The 21,220-nt window shown below is 37.2% G+C and overlaps 1 protein-coding gene and 1 long non-coding RNA gene across 10 annotated transcripts in view; one reads left to right on the forward strand and one right to left on the reverse strand.

Moving 5' to 3' along the window:
* Positions 1-18,696, forward strand: part of LOC112986648 (uncharacterized) — a 137,746-nt gene extending 119,050 nt beyond the window's left edge. For 5 of the 8 annotated variants that reach the window (XR_010387766.1, XR_010387765.1, XR_010387768.1 and 2 more), the window contains 8 exons: positions 2,325-2,421; positions 4,610-5,374; positions 8,159-9,084; positions 9,931-10,113; positions 10,997-11,068; positions 11,697-11,879; positions 13,364-13,503; positions 13,806-18,696. This is a non-coding gene — a long non-coding RNA (uncharacterized LOC112986648). The remainder of the gene's footprint in view (positions 1-2,324; positions 2,422-4,609; positions 5,375-8,158; positions 9,085-9,930; positions 10,114-10,996; positions 11,069-11,696; positions 11,880-13,363; positions 13,504-13,805) is intronic. The other 3 variants (XR_010387767.1, XR_010387769.1, XR_010387770.1) reach the window with 3 other exon arrangements.
* The window catches only part of LOC112986646 (cadherin-10), a 105,548-nt gene continuing 90,130 nt past the window's right edge, over positions 5,803-21,220 (reverse strand). For both annotated transcript variants that reach the window (XM_064506880.1, XM_026106030.2), the window contains exons 10-12: positions 12,211-12,319; positions 9,924-10,175; positions 5,803-9,064 (exon numbers count right to left, since the gene is read on the reverse strand). In XM_064506880.1, the coding sequence (XP_064362950.1) occupies positions 8,571-9,064; positions 9,924-10,175; positions 12,211-12,319 (855 nt within the window). In that variant the 3' untranslated portion in view covers positions 5,803-8,570. The remainder of the gene's footprint in view (positions 9,065-9,923; positions 10,176-12,210; positions 12,320-21,220) is intronic.

Below are 21,220 nucleotides of genomic sequence, written 5' to 3' on the forward strand. Positions count from 1 at the left end.
ATTTTATTTTCTTTAAAAAGAATTGCCAGCAGTATACGTGAACTCTGTGGTAGATGTAGAAATGGAAAAAAAAACTGTTTCCCTGGGCAGAATCCTGTTGTTTGTTAAAATATTTCTTCTGCAAACTGGCAACCTCTGTATCAAAAGAGGCAAATCTCTGCACAGAAGTATTTATACAATATCCTTGATTCATTTCCAAAGCAGGTCTGTTCTATGCATTACTGAGGAAAATAGAGTGGTATGAACTAATGTAGCTGACAGTGTAGGAACTATGGTAATTCTTGGAGTATATGAAGATTTGCAATAAGAGAGAAGGTTTCTTCCCCTATATCTCAATAATGCACTGGTATGGAAGAAGGCCAGACTGAGCCCTCAGCTACAAAGGACTTTTTTTGCAAGAACTATTTTTTCAGAAGATACAATTAAAGGCCAGAAGACAACCTTCATTTGCGCATAGTGGCTGTCTAAAGTTTCTCTAGGAGTGTCATCTAGAAAGGTAGTTATGACATGTTGAAAACTGTCTCTTGTTAATATTAATGAAACATGTTTTCTCTCCATGTCACACACACACATATATATAGTATGTGTGTGTATGTGTATATATATATATATAAATAAATATATGTACATAAAAAACACATATACATGCACATACACACATATAGAATGTAGACAGTAGAAGTAATATTTTCTTTTTGTTCTATTCTGCCTTAAATGCATCAATAAGCAGTAACAAACAAAACAATAACTCTCAAATATAGAAGATTTGGAGATGAGAAGATGGACAATGGTTTCCTTGCTATCATAGTTTTCACCAGCCTCTGAGTTACAGACAAGTTTCATCAGCTTCTGCTGCTAGTGTTGCTTGTGACAGATAAGTAAGTGTATAATAAGCTTCGTGGTGTCTGATGGACTTTCATCCACAGTAAAATAATTAAAATGGCAATTTAAATATTGTTACATTAAACCTAATGATCATTAGGTTTTATGCTAGCAATGCCTTGAAAATACAGTCATTAAATTTTCTTAGAATAAATTCATATTTTTGGCCCACCTATATTAAAGTGCAACTGCATATTCATAAGTAGCAAAGGCGAGGTGAGTTTAACTGAGTATGAGTAAGAGAGAGTTTTCCTACCATTATTGCCCATATTTTTTCCTTATCTATATCTCTTCTGGTTGCTGTTGTTAAAGTACTTTCTGGAAAATTATCTCTTGATGATTCAGCAGCAGTTGCAGGTACAAAGAATTTCAAGGATCATCAGACCATTTGCACTCAGAATTATAGGGTGGGGGTTGTTTTTGAGGGAGGCAGGGGTATCATAAAACTGAGAACATGTGAATAACTGTACTAGAAGGTCAAAGAGCCATGGAGTCCTGTACCCTGCCCTTGTTAGTGGCCAGTAGCGGATGGTTAGGGAAGACTGTAAGAATAAAGTGAGCATGTAGTGATACTTCCCTACGACACTTCTATGGCCTCTGGCAATGTAAAATTTAGGGGGTTCTTGAAAGACAGTATTTCATAAAGAGGAGCTTTTTGATAAATTTTCTTCTAAAATTTTCTTCAGATATTTTAAAATCCATATAAGCCATTATTGTCTGCCAAATCTTGCAGCAAGGAATTCCACAGTTGTGTATGCATGCTATGTGAAGAATGATCTTTTTTTCTTTCCTTTGAAGCTGGTGTTTGTTGTTTTATTAGATGACTTCTGATTTTTTTTTAATTGAAAAACACAGTGAACAGTAGATCCTTGCTTACCTTCACAGGTCATTCACGTTTTCATAGACATGTATCATATCTCCTATCAGATGTCTGTCTTTCAAGCTGAAGAATCCTAGCCTGCCTCGTTGTTCTTCAAAAAGAAAACATTTTCTGCCTTTGATCATCTCTCAACTTCTTCTTTACCTTTGCTGTCCTTGAATATCTCAAGATCATAAGGGCAGCATGCAACATTGAGTATAAGGGTATGCCAGACAGTAGCGTAACAATATTTTTTTTCGTTCTTTTCTTAATAATTCTTAATATTTGCTTTGCTTTTTTTACTTAACTCGGAGCTAAGGTTTTTCTTCAATTAGCTGTTATAACTCTGAGATCTCATCTGTGAATAATCATGGCTCATCACTGTGTTCATAAAGTTGAGATTTCTTTTTTTTCCCCACATGCATCACTTTGCATTAAATTAGCAGAGAAATCTCTATAGATTGTTGTGCAGTCATCTACAATTGTGAAGTGTCTTTCCACTTGTAACGGGTCCTTTTCATTATTGTTCTTAATAATAATCATAAACAAACTTTGTTACTCCATTATCCATCTCCTTTTCCAGATCGAAAGATCACATTCTGAAGGCTTCCACCAGTGGCCTTCCTTCCTTATGATGATTGATCATTTATTCCTATCATTGGTTTCCTGTCTTTTATCAGGTGAGTACTTCTCCTTTTACCCCATGACAGCTTAATTTCTTTGGGAGTTTTGATGAGAGACCTTGTTAAACATTTTTTGGAAATTTAAGTAGACTGTGTCATCTGGAGCTCCTTTCTCCACCTGTTAATACTGTGACTGCCTTGATTCATAGCAAAGGTGATGAAATCTCTTGCTGCCTTTCTGTGGTGTGCCTGCAGCTACCTTTCACTTTAAAACCACTCTTTTTTGAGAGCTAGTGTCCCTATAAACAAGCAGATTACCACACCATCTGGAAACCAGCCCAAACCACAGGTGTTCATTTCTTCTGTAATTCTTTGTAATGATGAAGCTCATTAATGGAGATGTGCTAGAGTCATGCATTATACTGCAGCCATTCTTTATGCATCATTGCTAAATTTATCAAAGTTCCTGAGTAAATTAAAATTTATCAACATTATTGTGACTTCCAAAACTTTTCAAGAATTACTGATTAACTATCATCTCAATTCTTGGATTTGCTGTACTTTTTGTACATCTGCAAGTCACACTACTTCGTTGTCCTGTAGTCTGTTTGGATCATAGAGGATACTTTCTGGATTTAATTCTTGGCTTTCCTCTGGCATTATTTTGATGGGTGTTATATAATTAGAGTTCATTCTGTTCCCCTCAAAAGGACAGGTATGAGAGAGGATTGTTGAAAGTTTTCATGCACTGCACCTAAACATGGTTGCAAGTATTTTTAGAAAAAGTTTTCCTTACAATATAGTGGAAATGTTCAGTAGTATTTTGGCAAGCATAAGCACAAAATGTTATGTTTTTTTCATAAGATTATAGGAATGTCTCTACTAGGTCAGAGTCAACGTTCATCCTGCCCAAAATCTTATCTCTCTTCAATAGCCAAAATCAAAGAAAGAGTGTTTGCCAATTTTATTTTCAAAGAGGTTTTTTTTATTATTTTTCATTGTTAATTTAGATTGACATCAACTTAGACAGTGAAATTTTTCTCAAAAGTTAAATGTTTGGCTTGAAATTTTTGTTTGGAAAAAAGAAATTCACATGTAGAAAAAATATAACTTTAAAATTGTCATTTTAATTTCAAAGTTGACAGATATTCTTTTAAAATGAAAACCAGAATAACAGCAAAGAAAAGACAGAGGAAAAAAAAGATGAAATGCATTGTGTCAGGTTTATTGGACTTAGAAATGCTTATGTTGTAATTACTATTTTTTACATCTTCAATTATGTGGAAAGTGATTTTTTTCAGCTAGTTCAACCATATTAAAATAGTGACTGAATATGCCTTTGCAAAACTGGAGTGATGACAGTGAAGCCCGTGACACTTTGCTGGAAAAAAATAATTACAGTCACATAACACAGCTCCTTTTATTTACTCTTACCTCCTTATGTTTACTATTTACATAATCTTTCTGGACATAATAGACATCACTGCTATGAGTAAATGAAGTTGTTTTAGCTTGAACATCTGTCTGCACTTCTTGCAGTGAACAGATTACTATTGAGTGATTTCTTACTGTTCAAATTAGTATGATAAAAATAGCACAGTATTTGAACGCGTCCAATAACTTTTGAAGTCAGACTTGTAGTTTGCTCATTTGAACAAAAGTAAGGAATCATACTCTCTTCTGTGATATGCTCATGTCATATACAGGTTTGTAACTAGCTCCCAAAAAGTTGATTGTTTTTTTTTTTCTTTCAAGTAGCCAGTGATGGGGGCATACAAAAGATTTTTTTTTTTCCTGCTCAAATTCAGATAAACTGAGAAGAATGCTATCAAAGAATTTAGCTTCTGCTAGAATGAAAGCAAACCAGTGTGAAAAGTGCAAACTAGTGCAAAAAAATTATTTCAAGTGAGCTAAATGATTGGCTTTGATGGTTTCCAGTATTTGTGATTAGCATAATAAGCAGCTGTGTAGCCCTTAACAGCTATTTTTCTAGTTACTGCAGTAGTAACAACTTATAAGAACAGGTCTGTAGGAAAATAATGTAGCAGATTTGGTTAATTTTCTCACAACTTTGCATAACAGGTAGCATAAGAAGCTGTTCAAAAATTATCATGGGAAAATTGGATGCAGTAGCAATATGGTCACACAGGACAAGAAGAAGAAATGCAGCATAGTTTCTTGATAGTATGCAAGGAATGGTGATGTTACTGATAAGTAGTTTGACCTGGGACAACGTTTCTTTCAGAATGGGTTAATATTGCAAGCTGTTGAAGGATAAACTGTGGAAATGTCTGGTTTGAGGGACAGAGAAAAGGAAGAGACTACAAAGATGGTATGGTTGGTATGTCTTGTGACAGCGAATGAGTAAAAAGCATCTGCATATACAGGGGGTGGCAGCTGATGAAAATATGTCAATGTGATGAATGTGAAAGGTGAGGATTTTGTTAGTTTAGATATGTTTTAAATACCCTGGTTTTTGAGTCTGCTCAGTCAGTTCTTACCACCAGTCCTTTCCCTGAAGGCCCTACAAAATAGTAGTGGTCTACCATTATTGTTATTGTTCACATATCAGTTTGTAAATGTAAGTTCTTGCACATGCAGCTCCTTTCTCATGAATATTCTTTTTTGTTTATTGTTTTTTTTGATACTTGTGGTAATGGACTCTAAGAACTCACTATTTCCTGAGGCTCCATTGGTTGCAGTACTTTCAAATATGTTTCTGAATTTTTAAACATTCTGTCTTGTAAGTCATTGGTAGGTCCACCTGAAACACACTGTCAATGTATTTTCACTTTGTTGCATCTGATCCTTCAGCATTCTTATTATAAGAACATCCAGAAAATTCATTCAGGCTAAACAATATCAGGGCCTTTTTACATTTATATTTTGTATTTTACATGACTCAGATGAGCAGGTGCTATTAGGGAAGGAGGCAGCTTGTTTTAAATTTTCTCCACTTTGCTGAATCATCTGGGAGTTTCATCTTCCAATTCCTCACCATTGCAAGAAGGTAAGAAAGTCACTGGGAAAATGCCCTCGATTCCCTTCTTTTCCCCTTCCATGACATCTGATATGCATGACTTTTAATCTTTTACTATAGGGCCTTACACTTGCTTTCAGACACTCTAACTCATTTGTGGCAGGTGGGAGCATGGGCAGCACATTGTTTGTGAACTAGGTGTGTATTCTGCGGTTGCCTGCAATATTAGGGAGTAGACTCAGTCACTTCAATGACCCAGTTCCTAAAAATGGTTTATATATGCCAATGAATTACTGGCTTCCTGACTATTTCTTTTTACAGTTTGTCTGCATAGGTGACTTCCTCTTTCACTAGGCTAAGGTCTGGTTTACTGAAATGTTTGTACAGTAAAATCGAAATTTTTTTCTCTTTACTCAAAGGTATTGGGAAATAAAATTGCATGCATATGACAAGTGGTAAAAGGTACTGTCATTTATACTATTATATGGTAATTTCAGTAGTATTTATGTATTCTTATATATTATGTGTAGCACTATTTTATTTAATAATACATACAGGATTAAATTTGCAATATTTGCTTCAGATTCTTCTCAACTATTATAAAATAACTTCCTTGAACATAGAGATAAAGAAACATTTCCACAGACTTAAACTTCAGAAATAAGTACTGTAATGCAAATAAAAAGAATACAGTCTTATTTGATATTTGCTGATGTGCTTAAAAAATTGGGGAGAAATGTGTATTTTTTGTACTTCTGCAAACAAAACATTGGGATTCTTGCTGAATTATGCAGGAGTGTTGGCTGGATGTGTTTAAGCAAAATCTTTGTGTAGCAAAGGGGTATCAAACAGCTGTATTATATTCTGTTTCATCTTCTGTCCTACTTCATACTCAGTTAAATATGTGGGGAATCACTGATATCAATACTGGTACAGACAGAAAGCAGTATTGGAACCTAGCCTTGCATTTGTGTATTTAACACAAGAATTTTTGCTTGCTTTTTCTTACTATTGTGTTCCCCCCCCCCTCCCCCCCAGCCTCCCAGTAAAAACAGAGAATCTTTTGCACCTGGAATATATTCAGTTGTGTGTGTCACTTATGGATAAAGTTATATTGATTTAGTTTCTTCTCTCTCTTTTGTTCTCGGTATAATTCTGCATGTTTTGTCCATTAAAAAATACTGTAAAAACTATCAGTAGTGTGGTTACAGTATTGCGACAGTTTGATGGTTCAACTGTACTCTTAGGGGACTGGGAAGGAAGAAAAAAGTAGATCCATTTCACCAAATAGTCATAAAAAGAGAAACTGTATGGCCTGTAACACTTTTGCATAACTTTATAATGCTGATTATCTAAGATGTTTCTTAATATTCTCTGAATTATTTTCTATTAGGAGATAGCAAAATTCTTTAGTTAATAAAAGTATTATTGAATGCAATGAGGAAAAATCCATAATTTTCAAAGTTTCTTAATGGATCAAATATTTTAACCTGATATCAAGTCCATAAAAATGTGCTCTCCATTGCACCAAAGTAACTTGCATAATGCCACTCTAGTTAGCTTTCAGCTTCACTGGGTTTAATCATCCCATTAAGGAGGAGAAATGTCTGATGCAATAAGAATGCAGCATTTCACTTTTCAAAGGACTAATATATTTTCAATATCTGTTGATTTTATGCCAGTAAGAAGTTACGGGAGATGCAGAAGGAGGGATTATCCTTCAGATAGGTTTCTTCCATGGGAAATAAGTAAATGCAGACCCCATTACATCTTGCTTTTCCTCCAAAATTATTTATTTCATCTCAGAAATGTTGCAAACCTCAGAGTGCTTGTTTACAAAATAGATTTGTGTAATCTAAAAATTGTGGGAAGAAACGCACATCTCAAAATGTCTTGCGATACCTACTTTGTTTTGTGATTGCTAGAGCGTGATTTCTGTTACAGTTGGCTAGTTTATCAATCAGCTTTTTTTTTTACTAGACTTTTCCAGGGCCTCAGAAAACTCAGTAAATTGGGTGAGGGATGGTGTAGTTTAACAGACACTCGGCTTTGTCAGCCTTTAGCCCGGCTGCTTTAAAGGAGAATATGCTGCCCTTAAACAGTTACAATCTAACACATGATAGTTTATCACCAACGGATTTGCCTTTGGAAAAGGATTATACTTAAAAATGATTTTTTTAAACATCTTTTTACACTTTGCCCAGTGTAGTTACAGATTACATATAATGATGCAATAAAGATTCCAAACAGAAGGCTGTGGAACAAATAATCTCACTTTTTGAAATTAATTCCTCATGTTCTGATGGATTAGTTGTACCAGCATGTTTTCTGAATTACGTAGTTCAGGTAAAGACAAAATAGTAATTTGTCTTTCTAGAATAACGTATCATTAGGTCAGCTCAAAAATAGAACAAATTCTCTGTCAAACAAGATGACTGTGGGAAGTAGCACTTTTGAGCAAGCAAATAGATGTATAAGTTAATCCTCTCCCTGTGAGCACAGGCACTTCAGAATGTGTTAAATGCATGCGGTATACTGCTGCATAAAAGTATTAGCAGCTGGCTGTGCTCTCATTGGAGAAATGTCATGCTCTCTTCAAGCCTGGGATTGATGGCCACAACAGGCAGGCAAGCATCAACATAGTTGTAAAAACTGGTTTATTTCTTAAAAATAAATACAAAAATATAAATATAAAACATTGGCAGATAGATAGAATTTGATGAAATGAAGTTGCGCAAACTTTTTTTTTTAAACCAGCTGCATATTACACTTATTAACACCACATGTATATTTTGTTTGAATTTTCATGTACAGAACAGGACATACTGGGTTTTTTCTTCTTTGCCTTCTTAAAAGTGGCACTTGCAAGGGCAGGACATGTACCTAACAGAAGCGGCTTGTACATGAGGTTGCTTAAGGGAGTATCACCCTGTTCAAATTTCTGAAGGTAAGGTATTGTTTGTTTTGCTTACTAAAATGGACAACACTGAATTTCCATAGCTTTGGCTCTTGGAAGGTGATTAAATAAAATGCTGTATATATTCCATGTGAGCATCCTACTAGAAAGAATGAATGACATTAATGGACAAACCAAAAACAATTTTTAAAAGGAAACCATTGTGCTGAGTGGCAGGAAGATTTTCCTGAATGTTAAATACTGTTGAGTGCAGAAGGTGTCTGTAAAATTACTTCCACTCAAAGGAACCAAAATGTAGCCTACTGCAGGTTAAGAAGCGTCTTTGTCGCTTTCTCCTCCGCCATACATTTCGGCGAGCTTGTTAAACCGCGGGCCCCACTCTCGGAGGTAATCATAGTTTTGGTCCCCTTCAGTGGTACCCGACTCCAGTGAGCTCAAGGATTCAGCTATAGAATCGTTGCCTTCGTAGGCGTAGGTTGCGAGCGAGTCGTACGGCGGCGCAGAAGGGTCAGTGTCATGCTCTTTTAGCCTTTGATTAATGAAATCTCGGACGTCTGTGTTGTCTGGTGCTGAAGGAGTCCTCCGCGGTACAAATAACGTTTCAGGGATAATATCTCGCCGAAGCTTCTTATCTTCGATAGCTGCAGGATTCCTCAGTGTGCCGATATCAAAGGCTTGGGTGTCTTCCTCTCCACCGCCTTCGTCGTTATAACTCACAATGTTGTCTCTGATGTCCTCTTTAGACAAGATCAAAGGCTCCTTCTTGCGTTGCCTCTTCAAAGCAGCAAACAGCACCACTATGACTTAGAGAGAGAAAGAACAGGTGAAAATCTCAATTTAACAATTTCTTAGTAGTAAGTCCATCAGATAGAAGAGCTTTATTTCAGCTGCTTTTCACCAATTCATTTCTGTCTGATAAATGGATAAATATCACTGCCTGTATTACAGTAGCACAGTAAGGGCCTTATCAAAATGTGCTGTTTTGGACACACATTGTGTGTGTTGCTTTATGGAACCACAAGGTTGTCTACGTGATCCTTCTGTAACTTTGATTAGCTTTAAAATAGCCAGGTCTATTTTGAAGATCCTTTACCTCTTCTGAGTTCAAAGTATACCATTCAGACTGTATTTGAGGTGAATTACAGTTCGTTCAGTGATATTCTGAAAATCAGAAAACGGAGGTTTTACAAAATTTACAATGTTTTTGATAACAGCACAGAAACCTCTGGGTATACAGTGCTTTAGTATAGGAAAATGATTAATTTGTGGCATATTCTGTGTGAAATATATACTGCATGTTGATTTTCAATAGCTATTTAAATAAAAAAGAGAAATTCTCTCTTAAAAAAAAAAGTTAAGACATGAAAGCAATTTTTGAATATATTATTCCTCCTCTCTGATCCTCCTCTTAAAGAGAACTTAATGAAAGAACAATAATGAGCCGCTGGTTGCACAGTGATAACAAGCTGGGATATGAATTCTTATTCACAATGTCCAAATTCTCAGAGAAGTTTTTTGGGTTTTGCATTTTTTTTGAAGTTACTGTTGAATTCTTCTTGCAAATCCCATGATCATTAATTTTACTAGCCTGCATAGTTTTGTAAAATGACTCAGGCCTGATGCATTAGTTTATACCGAGAAAGATGCATTTCTTTTTCTTACCTAGCAGGATAACGATGCAGAGGAGGATGGCAATCAGCGCCCCTGTGCTCAGGCCAGCAGGGAGAAGCAGGGCCTCAGCATTGCAGGACTGCATGTTGCCCCGGCTGTCACAGGCACACACGCGAATGGTCAGCGTGCCCGTGCTGCTCTGGATCGGGTAGTCGTTGTCTGATATCACCACGGGTAGAAGGTACGTACTTATTTCATGTCGACTAAAGCCATTCCTTCTTGTCAAAATTCTGGCAGTGTTATCTAGATTGATTAAAATATACTCTTGTATAGCACATGCATTTAAAATGCATACCACATATAATACATGCAAACTATTTGTCTATTTTACATCACTGACAGTATTTCTCGAGTGGCCATTCCTGATATCATAGTGGTATCTCTCTTTTCTAATGACATTCCCATTTGATCAGAAAGCTATTTATGAATTTTTTGGACATCCAGCTTGCTCCTCTGTATCTCTGCAACACCTTTGAACGCGAGTTGAAAAGAGGATTTACGAAAGCTTAACATATTTTAGAGATTACTGCATGCAGTGTGTCACACAATTCCATTCCATGGCTTAATGCCCTGAAATGAAGTGGCCAACAGAGGAAAAAATAACTTTTCACTTCACACTGTTCATCACGCATTCTGCTTTGAAAGATTCTTTCTATGGATTGTCTGTGATAATACTCAGAGGAATGCTATCTATAAACTCAGTATGAGATTTTTCCACACCACAACACTTTCAACATACTGTAGAACAATGAATTATAAACCTCAGCACATACAGCAGAATTTTTTTTGGAAAAATTACCTCAGGAATTCAGAAGATCGATGTGAAAACTGCACAGTTCTGAGAAGTGAGCTTACTAAATTGTATTTGTACCACACAAAGCTTAGTTGTCTGCAGTACACTTCAGCATCAAAAGCTGTTCACTGAGTGGCCAGAGAGAGGGGAAGGAGAAGGTGCTGAGGCACAAATGAGTAATGGCGGGGGACTATTTCTTCTATGGTCAGCACTCCTTATATTTACCAAACTGTGAGCTAACACTAGTGTTTCCAACTTCATAATCCCAAAGGGAGAAAATACAGATTCATTCTCCGGGAAAGAAGAATAAATTATTTTTCATCAAACCTGTGGATCTCTCAAGGTAAATGCTTACCTAAGCTAAATTAGAAAAACTCATGTGCAAAAAAGAAAGAAAATAATTTTAGATTGGAAAATATATCAGTGTTTTTCCCTCTACAGACTCAGAACCTAATCACCAGGATATATAGTTTGTTTAAAATATTAAATTTGGGTTTTTTTTATGGCCTGAATGATGTGAAATGTAAAGTGGTCCTTTATCGCATCCCTTCATTGGTTTGGAGTACTTGTCAGTGTTGGGTATTTGCTAAGTGTTTTCATTCAACAGCAAAAGCAATATGTTAGAAACGATCTTTAAATGCCCCTGCTGCTGGAGATTTTATAAGGTACTCAAACAATTGATTCTAGTGCTTCACTATTTGTACTGTTAGAATTTTTTTCTCTAAAGTAATTTCTAAAGTAGATTACTTTAAATCTTCCTCATATTGTTTGCAGCCTGTTACCTCCTGTGATCTTCATCATGAAAAGGGGAGTATTCTCACTATCTTCATGTCTTTAACATATATGAAAGGTGTTACCGTACCCTCTCATGCATTTCGTCTGCAGTCTAGAGCCCTCTCAGTTAATCACACTGCTAATGAAGGATAAAGTGGGTGTGTATGACTTCTCATCTTGTCCCATTCCCCCAACAGAAGCTTCTGAAAGTTTTCCCTGATAATAGTTGAAGAAAGAATGACAGAGGATCGAAGGAAAAGCCACAGTGGCCATGCACTTTGTGTCATAAGTTTCATTCATCATCATAAAAGAACAAAACAGAAAACTAGGAGAATCAGAACTGTGGCAGAAGTCTAAAGTGAAAAATCTCAATTTAAGAGGTGAACCATTTTTCAAACTTTTTTCTGTCCTTCAGTCAAGAATTACATTTGGCTACTCACCTGAACCAACACTCTTACTGATTTTCTTTATAATCGGTTTCATCCTGTTCTAGTCATGCTAACTTTTGCCTCCCTTACACAGATGAGAATACAGACGTCCTAAGCCACAAAGATTCAGTTAAAATTATTATTATCATGATAGGTTTCAGCAGCCACAAATAAAGATTTTTCTGTATGTTGATAGATATCAAAAGCAAATTCATGAGATTTCAGGAAGATATGTCAGATAGCAAACATACATGTGTAGCCCAAGAAAGGAGTTTTATTTTACCTTCATTATCCTGAACAGTGAAATTTGGGTTAACAGCAGCTAAACTGAAGAAAAATTTTTGTCCACCAAGAGGGTCATCTTTGTCTACTGCACTTATAGTCTGGATAAGCTGAAAGAAACAAAAACAAATACATCTAGGTATTTGATACGGCTATCTGGTTACTTTTGGAATATCTAAACTGTTAAGAAAGCCTCATATCCAAAGTACCTACATACTGATTTAATACTTAGTCTGTAAAATGTATTAACTGAACAAATTATCGAGTTTATTGAATAAGCTTTCCAACAAGAACATTGTTGGAAAACACACATTTTGTGTACACACACAAAATCATCAGCTTCTACCTAATTTAGTCCTTTCTGCTGCTTTTTTTTAATATATATATATTTATAAATACATAAAGGGCAAAATCACAATCAAACCAGCTCATGAGAGTGGAATTCACAGGATATTTATTTTATTTTTGTGAGAATGGGATTTTAGCAAATACATTTTTCATAGGGAAGTTAAAATTTCAAATTAAATTTCAAGATAAATATATTTCCTTCTAAAACAATTTTTTTTCTATTTATTAGTAAATCAAAATACATCAATAAGATGCTTGGGAAGAAAATGCTAGTTAGAATACATCTTCCAGCTTTTGAAAGACATAATACCATACTCTATGGCTGCAGCACCTCCCAGCAGGATGAGAATCTGGTGTCCAGTCAGAACTCTCAATATCAGTTGCATCAAGCCTGTTTGAAACTTGGTCTGAATGCTTTGTCCAAAGCCTCCAGAATGATTTGGGTTTTTTTTGGTTTTTTTGTGTGTGCGTGTGTTCAGCTATGTGCTTAAGTTTAACTTGGCAAAAAAAATAGATTAATCTTTAACCTAGGACATTCTTATTCTTCATCTCTGATCTATCATTTTAAATTGCCCTGTTTTTTCAAGCATGCAGTTGCATCTAATTGTGGCACTACTCCTTCCCCGTGTTGTACTTGTTAAATCCAGTTTGTTTTTCCGCTTCCAGGTCTTCCAAATACAGCCATTTCTCTTCATGTTATAGCTTTTGTCAAGACCAATCATGTTTCACATCAACAACTGCAAAGTACTCCAGTTTGCCTTAAAAAATGCCTAATTAACCCCCAACTTCTCTCTTTGTCCATCCAGAGTAAAGCAATAGATTTCTTCAAGAGGGAAGATTTGGATTTAATACAGTAGCGTGCTTGCTTTCTCAGCTGGAGAGCTGTCTTTCTCTAAACTTGTTTTCTCACTTAAACAAACACATGATATAATAACCACCAAGACATGTAAGTACCTCCGATAACTTACTGGATGAACAAACCAGATAATACATGCATAGAATACTATTTGTGTGTAAAGAAAGAAAATTTTCATATTAAGTTTATAAATAATCAGTAAATTAGTCTTTATGGGTTTTTGAAAAATTAAACATATTTCATTAGTCAGGAAAAAACTAGTGCATTTTACTTCACAAGGCAGTCAGACTTTGGTGTAAAGCTGATAAACAAGAAAGCATCTACCTCTGAATGTCCATACCCATAGTTTCTACGTAGATGATTTACAGCCCAGAATCTTTTACAATTTACAGGTTTATTCAACTACTATGACAATTCAGCCAAATGTGCAGAACCCTTATCAGAACATCAGACAAAAGGATATGTCTCCTATTAACTCCCTCATTCATCACTTCTTGTAGCAACTTCTGTTCAACTGTTGATCTTGTTTGACCTTATAATACATTTCATAAGCAAATTCAGGTAATTTCCTTACATTAGGGGGGAAAAAAAAAACCTGCTTGCCTTTTTTTGTTGCATGCATCCTTTAGAAGTGAAAATGTACAGCTAATTCAAAATTACTATCAAACATCTGACTGGCTAACTTCCATTCAGTTTCATGTTACATTGATGATATGTATCTTTAAAAGGCAAAGTTTTAAGGATGACCTTAATGAAACAATGTAATTAGGTTCATGGTCACATTTATGGCATCTATACATCAATGTGCAAAATACATCACAAACAAAAGCACTGTTTGCTCCTGTATCGTTCTTGATCACAACTTCAGCTTTCAAACTGTTCTACAAATTTTTTGTAGATGAAGCTGTGACTGAAAATTCACACTGGAAGTGCATTACTAGCTCTTTTTCAAATGAGACCACATATAAATAACAAAAGTGCATGTACTCATAATCTTCTATGTGAGCCTTGTAGTACTGCTAGGGCATGCATGCTGGTTCCTCCCTTTTGTTCACTGTATAGCATTTGAAATCAAGCATGCCACCATTTAATGTCTTCTCACCTACTCTGCTGAAGGGAATGCTCAAATGCTTGACGATTCTTGCCATGTAGGTGCTTTTCCTCGTTCTTTGATTTTGATGTCTTCACATAAAGCTTTCCAAATGTGCTGCCAGTGAGAATTAAATTCTGTATTCAGACCAACATTCCAGAAGTTTGTATTGCCATGAAGAAGGCATTATGTTGCACCATGGTGGTGCAACATAATGCATCTTGTGATGCACCATGTTGTACCAGAAGAAATGAGTCTAAATTAGTCGTAGTGTTAATGTCTCCAGAGATTCCTATTGCAGATCTATCCAAAGGTAAAATGACCAAATCAGTCCCAGCAAGAAATCCACCTTTTTTTTTTTTCCTCACCTTCTCCAGGCAATGCTGCTAGGGTTGCCACGGCATCTCATTAAATGGAGTGAGGCAGGCCCTTGACACCAATGAAACACTAGCAAGCTCTACTCCAGCTGACAAAATTGAAAGGGAAGTATCTTAAGATCATGCCTCTTTGGCATCAGTTTGCCCTATAAGCAGTATCTTGGCATTGCTTCAGTGCCGAAATGTAGGCATGGCGTCACTGGCACCAAGCTGCTTGGTTTTTGTGGATGGACTAGTTGGAGCCTTTTTCCATATCTTCACCTCTGCTCATCATGCGCTTGGAATAGTCTCAAACTTTATATTCAAGGGCACAAGACTTGCCATACAAGGTGCTGGGCTGTTTCTCTGCCTCTGTACTTCTACTCCCCTCTCTTCCTGTATGCATTTGTGGCCCTCACTGGTACCATGAGATAGGATGCTGTTCTTCACAGGATTTCTCCTCATGCAAAGGCTTACCCCTTGACTTTTCACTGGATGAGGACACTCAGTATGTCAGAATGACTACTCAGTGGTGCCATGGGGGTAAGTGATGAGGCTTTCCTGCATGGGAACTAGGTTTTAACTTTGGGGCAGCTGCTACTCCTATTCTGGATAGCACTAAAAGTCTTGTGCTTTTCCAGTCATTAGGCCTTTCAGGATTTTTATGATGTGGTAGAATTGCTTGTTAGGGAAGAGATTGATCCCTGTCACAATTTGGTTGATAGCCTTTACTCTCCAGGGTCTCTCCCTCTCTCAGCACTTGTGAGGGCCTGATATAGAGACTGATACTGGTTGCCAGTTTTCCAGGGACACGTATGTGAACCTGATATCCTCTTCTTACAACTGCTGCAACAGAAAGAGCCAAAAGAACACAACTTTGTGATAGGAGGCCTCAGGGACTGAATGCTGTAACTCCACAATTCTTCACTTCTGCTTCTTGAAGTATTTTGAACTACCCTGTTTTCTTGCATGAGTTTTAAAGGGTAAAATTGCTGATTTTGCAATGACGAATTAGTAAGTTTCTTTAGTCTTTCAAGGGCACTTGGAAATAAATTATATAGACCTTTTTGTACTTTGCACCTAGGAGGAGGCAGGCCTTCCTTTTCTGCCACTGACTCTTCCAGTCTGCATGGCCATTTGAACGGGGTAAGCACAGATAGGACTTTGGTTGTTACTGTTCAGCTGCTCGATCTTTTCTTCAAATTATTGTGTGTGGCTGCCCTGTCATGGTGCTTCTGGAGACCTGAGCTTCTGCTTCTTCTCTCTGTGCCTCTGTCTCCATCTCATCATCATTCAGGGCAAGACTGGCCTTTCATTTCCTATATTGGCATCTCATTATGTACTGTGATGTGATCTCTGTGCCACCAATCTCAGGTCTTCAGTTCAGTTAACTGTTATGGAACTCTGCAAATTCTGTCATCAAGAGAATCATGTGAGCACCATGAGAAGAGTTGCAGAAATTGTAATGTCACAGGTTGGAAACAAAGGCTTTTATAAAGATAGAAGCTATTTCCTTGTGCCCAAGTGTATGTGTTTGAGGGAAGGAGGGATAGGTCACCATTTTGGTGACCTATTGCACCTTTTGCATTTGCAAATTCAAGGCCATGATGACTTTGGAAGGTATCCTGCCAGCTCTCCATTCAGGTAGGGGGACTGGTTTGTGTTTCTTGGCTTTTTTGTAATGCTGACTTTCATGCTGTAATGAGGTTGAATTACCATTACATGTCTGATTCATGGAAGATCAGGTTCACTCTCAGAGTCAGAAGCTTCCATTTGACTTGTCCATAGCTCCCTTTGATTTCACCAAACATCTGGCAACAGATACAGCCCACTTTTGTCACAAAGGGATTCCTTTATCAGTTCCCTAAGTTTCCTGCTGATTTGTAAGGGGATCAGATTTTTTTGGTCTTTCCTCAATCTATGATCCCTGACCATAGTCTTTGCTTAAATGTCAAAAAGCCATGCCACTCACCAGAAGATGTGATTTCTGATGCTTTGTGGAAAACATCACATGCAGCTTCACAGCATCTGTAGGTCAGCAGGACAGTCATGTCTCATCAAGATGTCATTTCCTTGAGCAAGATTCCAGGCGTAGCTTAAATGCATTTGCAGGTTACAGGGAAAGAAACTGCTTCTTTCTGCTGCTGCTGATAAAAGTCCATCACAAGGAACACTTTCTTCACCAGATTGGGAACTCATGTGGCTGAAGATCAGGCTCTGTGGTCTTTGGAGGGAACAGCCGCTTCCTGTCAACCTTTTGAAATGCTGCATGGTTTTCTGTGCACACTTTCTGGACTCGGTGGTGGACAATCAGGTTAGAGAACGTTAGAAAGAAACTGGATGTCCAGGGGATTGGGACAATACAAGCCTGTGGGACTTGATGGGATGCACCTGTGAGTGCTGAGGGAGCTGGCTGATGTCACTGTGAGGCCATGCTCTATCATTTTAACGGCTTGGGGATCAACAGAGGTTCCTGTGGAGTGGAAGAAACCAAACAGGAAGGGTGCAGGAAGGAGTATTTGGAGAACTACAGGCCTGTCAGCCTCACCTTGATCCCTGGGAAGGTGATGGAGCAACTAATCTTAGATACTATTTCCAGACACATGAAGGACAGGCAAGTGACTGGGATAGTCAGCATGGATTTACGAAGGGGAAATCGTGCTTAACCAACCTGACAGCCTTCCACAATGAGACGTCTAGCTTGGTGGGATGAGGGGAGAGCAGTGGATATTGTCTGTCTCAGCTTCAGTAAGGCATTTGACACTGTCTCCCACAACATCCTCATCAACAGCAGATGAAATACAGACTAGGTAAGTGGTCAGTAAGGTGGACTGAAACCTGGCTGCACTGCTGGGCTGAAAGGGTTGTGATCAGTGGCATGAAGTCCAGCTGGAGGCCAGTCACACCAGTGGTGTGCCCCAGGGGTTGATGCTGAGGCCAGTACTGTACATCATTAATCACCTGGCCGATGTGGCAGAGTGAACTCTCAGCAAGTTTGACACAAAGACAAGGAGGAGTGGCTGATGATAGACCAGATGCCATTCAGATGTACCTGAGCAGGCTAGGGAATGGGCAAAGAGGAATCCAAATTTTAATTTAGTTATTATCCAGTTGTGGGCACAGACTGATGGCAGTAGTTAAGAGTATAAGTAACTGTGGTAGTTGTATTGCACAAGATTTCCATTCTGGGTGAGTTGCTAGGCAGGCACTTGGAATCCTATGTGTTTTACCAAGACTCGTTTCATTCTTGAAGCTTTAAGGACTGATAGAGTCTTCACTATAATAGTTTTTAGTCATTGTTTACTTGACTCTGAAACCTCTGGGCAGTAATTGATGGCAGGGTAACTACTGAGAGTCTCTTAAGTATGTGTAAATCTACTTGAAAGAAAAATTACTTGCTGGGTACAACTGTTTATTTGTAGTCAACACGTACATTCGTCTCTCAGCAGCCTTTTCCCTCTGTCAGTGACTTCCAAGTATAAATCTACATTTGAGAAGAACTGAAATGGCAGAGAGTAAGCTCTGCTTTTTAGGTCAACTACTGACCATTGTTACATTGTAAATGTAGCCAATGCATCTTAAAGAATATCTGTTACTGCTGAGGTTCGCTTCTGTTATTTCACAGTAAAATTGAACAATATTGAATCACTAAAATTTAAGAAACTGAGGATTAAAACTTACCTATACTGTTTTGTACTACTATTTTTAAAATAAATAAGCAGCAGTACCTATACAACAAATCTGTACTCATGTCTCATTTGAAAATTCTGCATAGTAACAAGGCACATTTTGAAGGAGAAAGTCAATATAATCAAGTTCTAATATGTCCTTTGCCCTTTCCCAAGGAACTGATATAAAATACCAGAATTTAAGAAGGTGAGTGACAGAACAGCAGAAAGTAGGTACTTAAGATGCCTGAGGAAGTTTAAATGCTATGAATATTACTCCAAAAATGGAAATCTAGAAAGTCGTCTTTTCCTTGGAATCGTCATTAAATGGTTATTTGTAGCCTTTACAGATACTGAAGCTATACTGATAATTATAAAATGTACTGATATAAAATAATATTAATTATTATAAAGTAAGGGGTTCATACACAACAATTTATATTGGCATTTATGCAACATATGCAATGCCCACACAAAGTTATTTAATGTTGGAGCTGTGATGAGGTCCAAACCTCCTTAGCAGCCCATGGCTTCAGACAGTGTCCAAATACATAAGTGACTCTTTATTCCCTTTTTGTACTGTTTGACTCCCATGGAGGGGGGGAAGAGTGGAAGTCTGTTTTTTTGTTGTTGTTGTTCATTTTGTTTATGTTTAACAAAACAAACAGAAGTTGAAAGCATCGTCTTACATTTTTGCATTCTATTCCCTAATGCCATTAGTAACTGTATTAATGTCAAATAGCCTGCTCTTCATACAGTTTCAGTATTATTTTACCCTTATAATAATCAACCAGGGGATACTCCTATTTTACCCACAGTGTATAGCTTCTAACTTGCTAGCAATGGTACAAAGCAGGGATGACTGCAGGGATGCCAGGGAAATTACTCCATCTCAAAACAGCTGGGAATGTAACGGCCCAAGGGTAGTCAAAGAGAGTTGTTAGCCATAGAAATTAATAAATGGTTGGAACAATTTTGCTTTGTAGACTACTTGTTCTAAAACAATTTAGCTCTGTGTTTGTGAAATCCTCTTTAGAGCATCAGTATTACCCACTGCTTTAGTAAATGGTCATTTTTTTCTAAGACACAATATATAAATTTATCTGTTTTTAAATTCTGTGTACAGAACAGAAAATATGTTATTAAGAAAAGGTATTTGGAAATCTTATATTGATTTTTCACTTAAAAAAAATCTTTACCTAGAAACCATTCAAAGTAAAATTTGGAGAGTTCTTAGAGAAAAAAATGCAAGAAGAAAATTCTGATACTACTTAAAAAAACACAGAAAGATAGATATAAAATACAAGAACATATACTGAAGGAACTAAAGTAAGAATAAATCAGAAGAGAGGGGAAAGAAAAAGAAAAAAAATTCAAGTAAATTGACCACAAATTGTAGTAAAGAAATGAGGGAGATAGATATAAAAACCAAAGATAAAATGGCAATTAAGGGATCAGAGGATATCAAAAAGTCCTATAAATATATCTAGAAAAAAATGAGAGAAAATTAAATTGCTAAAAAATGCAACAGCAAGGAATTTTGGTTTTTAATAATTTTTTTTCAATAAAAAGAATAATTATGTGAAAGACTTCAGCTGACTATAATGAGGAAATTGTTGGACATATAAAGCTACCAAAAGCCAAGATTTACCAAGGTTATCATGGGAAAAAAACCATCCCTGATAAAGGGTTTTATATGGTCATATAGTTGATATGAAGAGGCACAACATGAAAAGAATTGGTGAAAGAAACCTAACATGTGTATATAATCTTTGATGAATTAAGATTCGGGGGGGGGGGGGGAAAGAAGAAATCATACATATTTTAAAATGGCATTGAGAATCCACGATGAGCTAGAGTGATTTATAACACTTGCACATATAATAAGGGAATGAGTACGTATAGATTTTGCAAAATGAACACTAACAACAGCAAGATTGTAACAAGCACTGCTTGGGGAGCCAAACAGATGAAAAAAATAAAACTTTCCTCGTTACTTTTGAGGCTTCTAAAGCTACAAGAATTTATAGTTATATTTATTATAATGATCCTTATATATATATATATATATATTTCTATGCCTTTTCTTATTTTTGTAGGTTATTTACCAAGAGGGGACAGGAAGAGCACTTTTTCTGGTCACTATGTAAGGGTAAATTAACATACTGAGCTCTGTGGAGCAGGACTCCTGCTCGCTGCACTGCTCCCTGTCTTCCATGTAGAGGTTTTCTGGAGGCTGGCTCCTGTTCCGCCCGAGGTAGGGCAGCTGGCAGCTAGCAAAACCCAGGCGAACGCATGTGCCTGGACCCCAGCTCTCCCCAGCTGGGGGTGGAGGGCAGCTGAGCAGCTGCATCTGTCCACTCGTTTAGCTTCTTTCTTCCCCTTGAATCCTACTCAACCCTGTGTGGGCCAGATGAATGCCCATGGACCATCACACCAAGACTGCCTTGTTTTTGAGGAGTTGGAAAAGCAGCAGCTATCCAAGTGGCATTCTGCCACAGGTGTCTAAACGCTTGTTTGTAGCATGAGCTCGCTGGACCAAGATTTTCCTGTAGCTTGGGACTGCCTTGTATGATCTTGCATCAACAGTAATGACCATATTATTGCACAGTATACCACATCCTGTGGTATATGGAGGTACATGCGCATGCACGCGCCCGTGCATACGAATTATGTAATTGGGCATATATAAG

Source organism: Dromaius novaehollandiae, chromosome 2 (genome assembly GCF_036370855.1).
Source record: "Dromaius novaehollandiae isolate bDroNov1 chromosome 2, bDroNov1.hap1, whole genome shotgun sequence".
Classification (NCBI taxonomy): Eukaryota; Metazoa; Chordata; class Aves; order Casuariiformes; family Dromaiidae; genus Dromaius; species Dromaius novaehollandiae.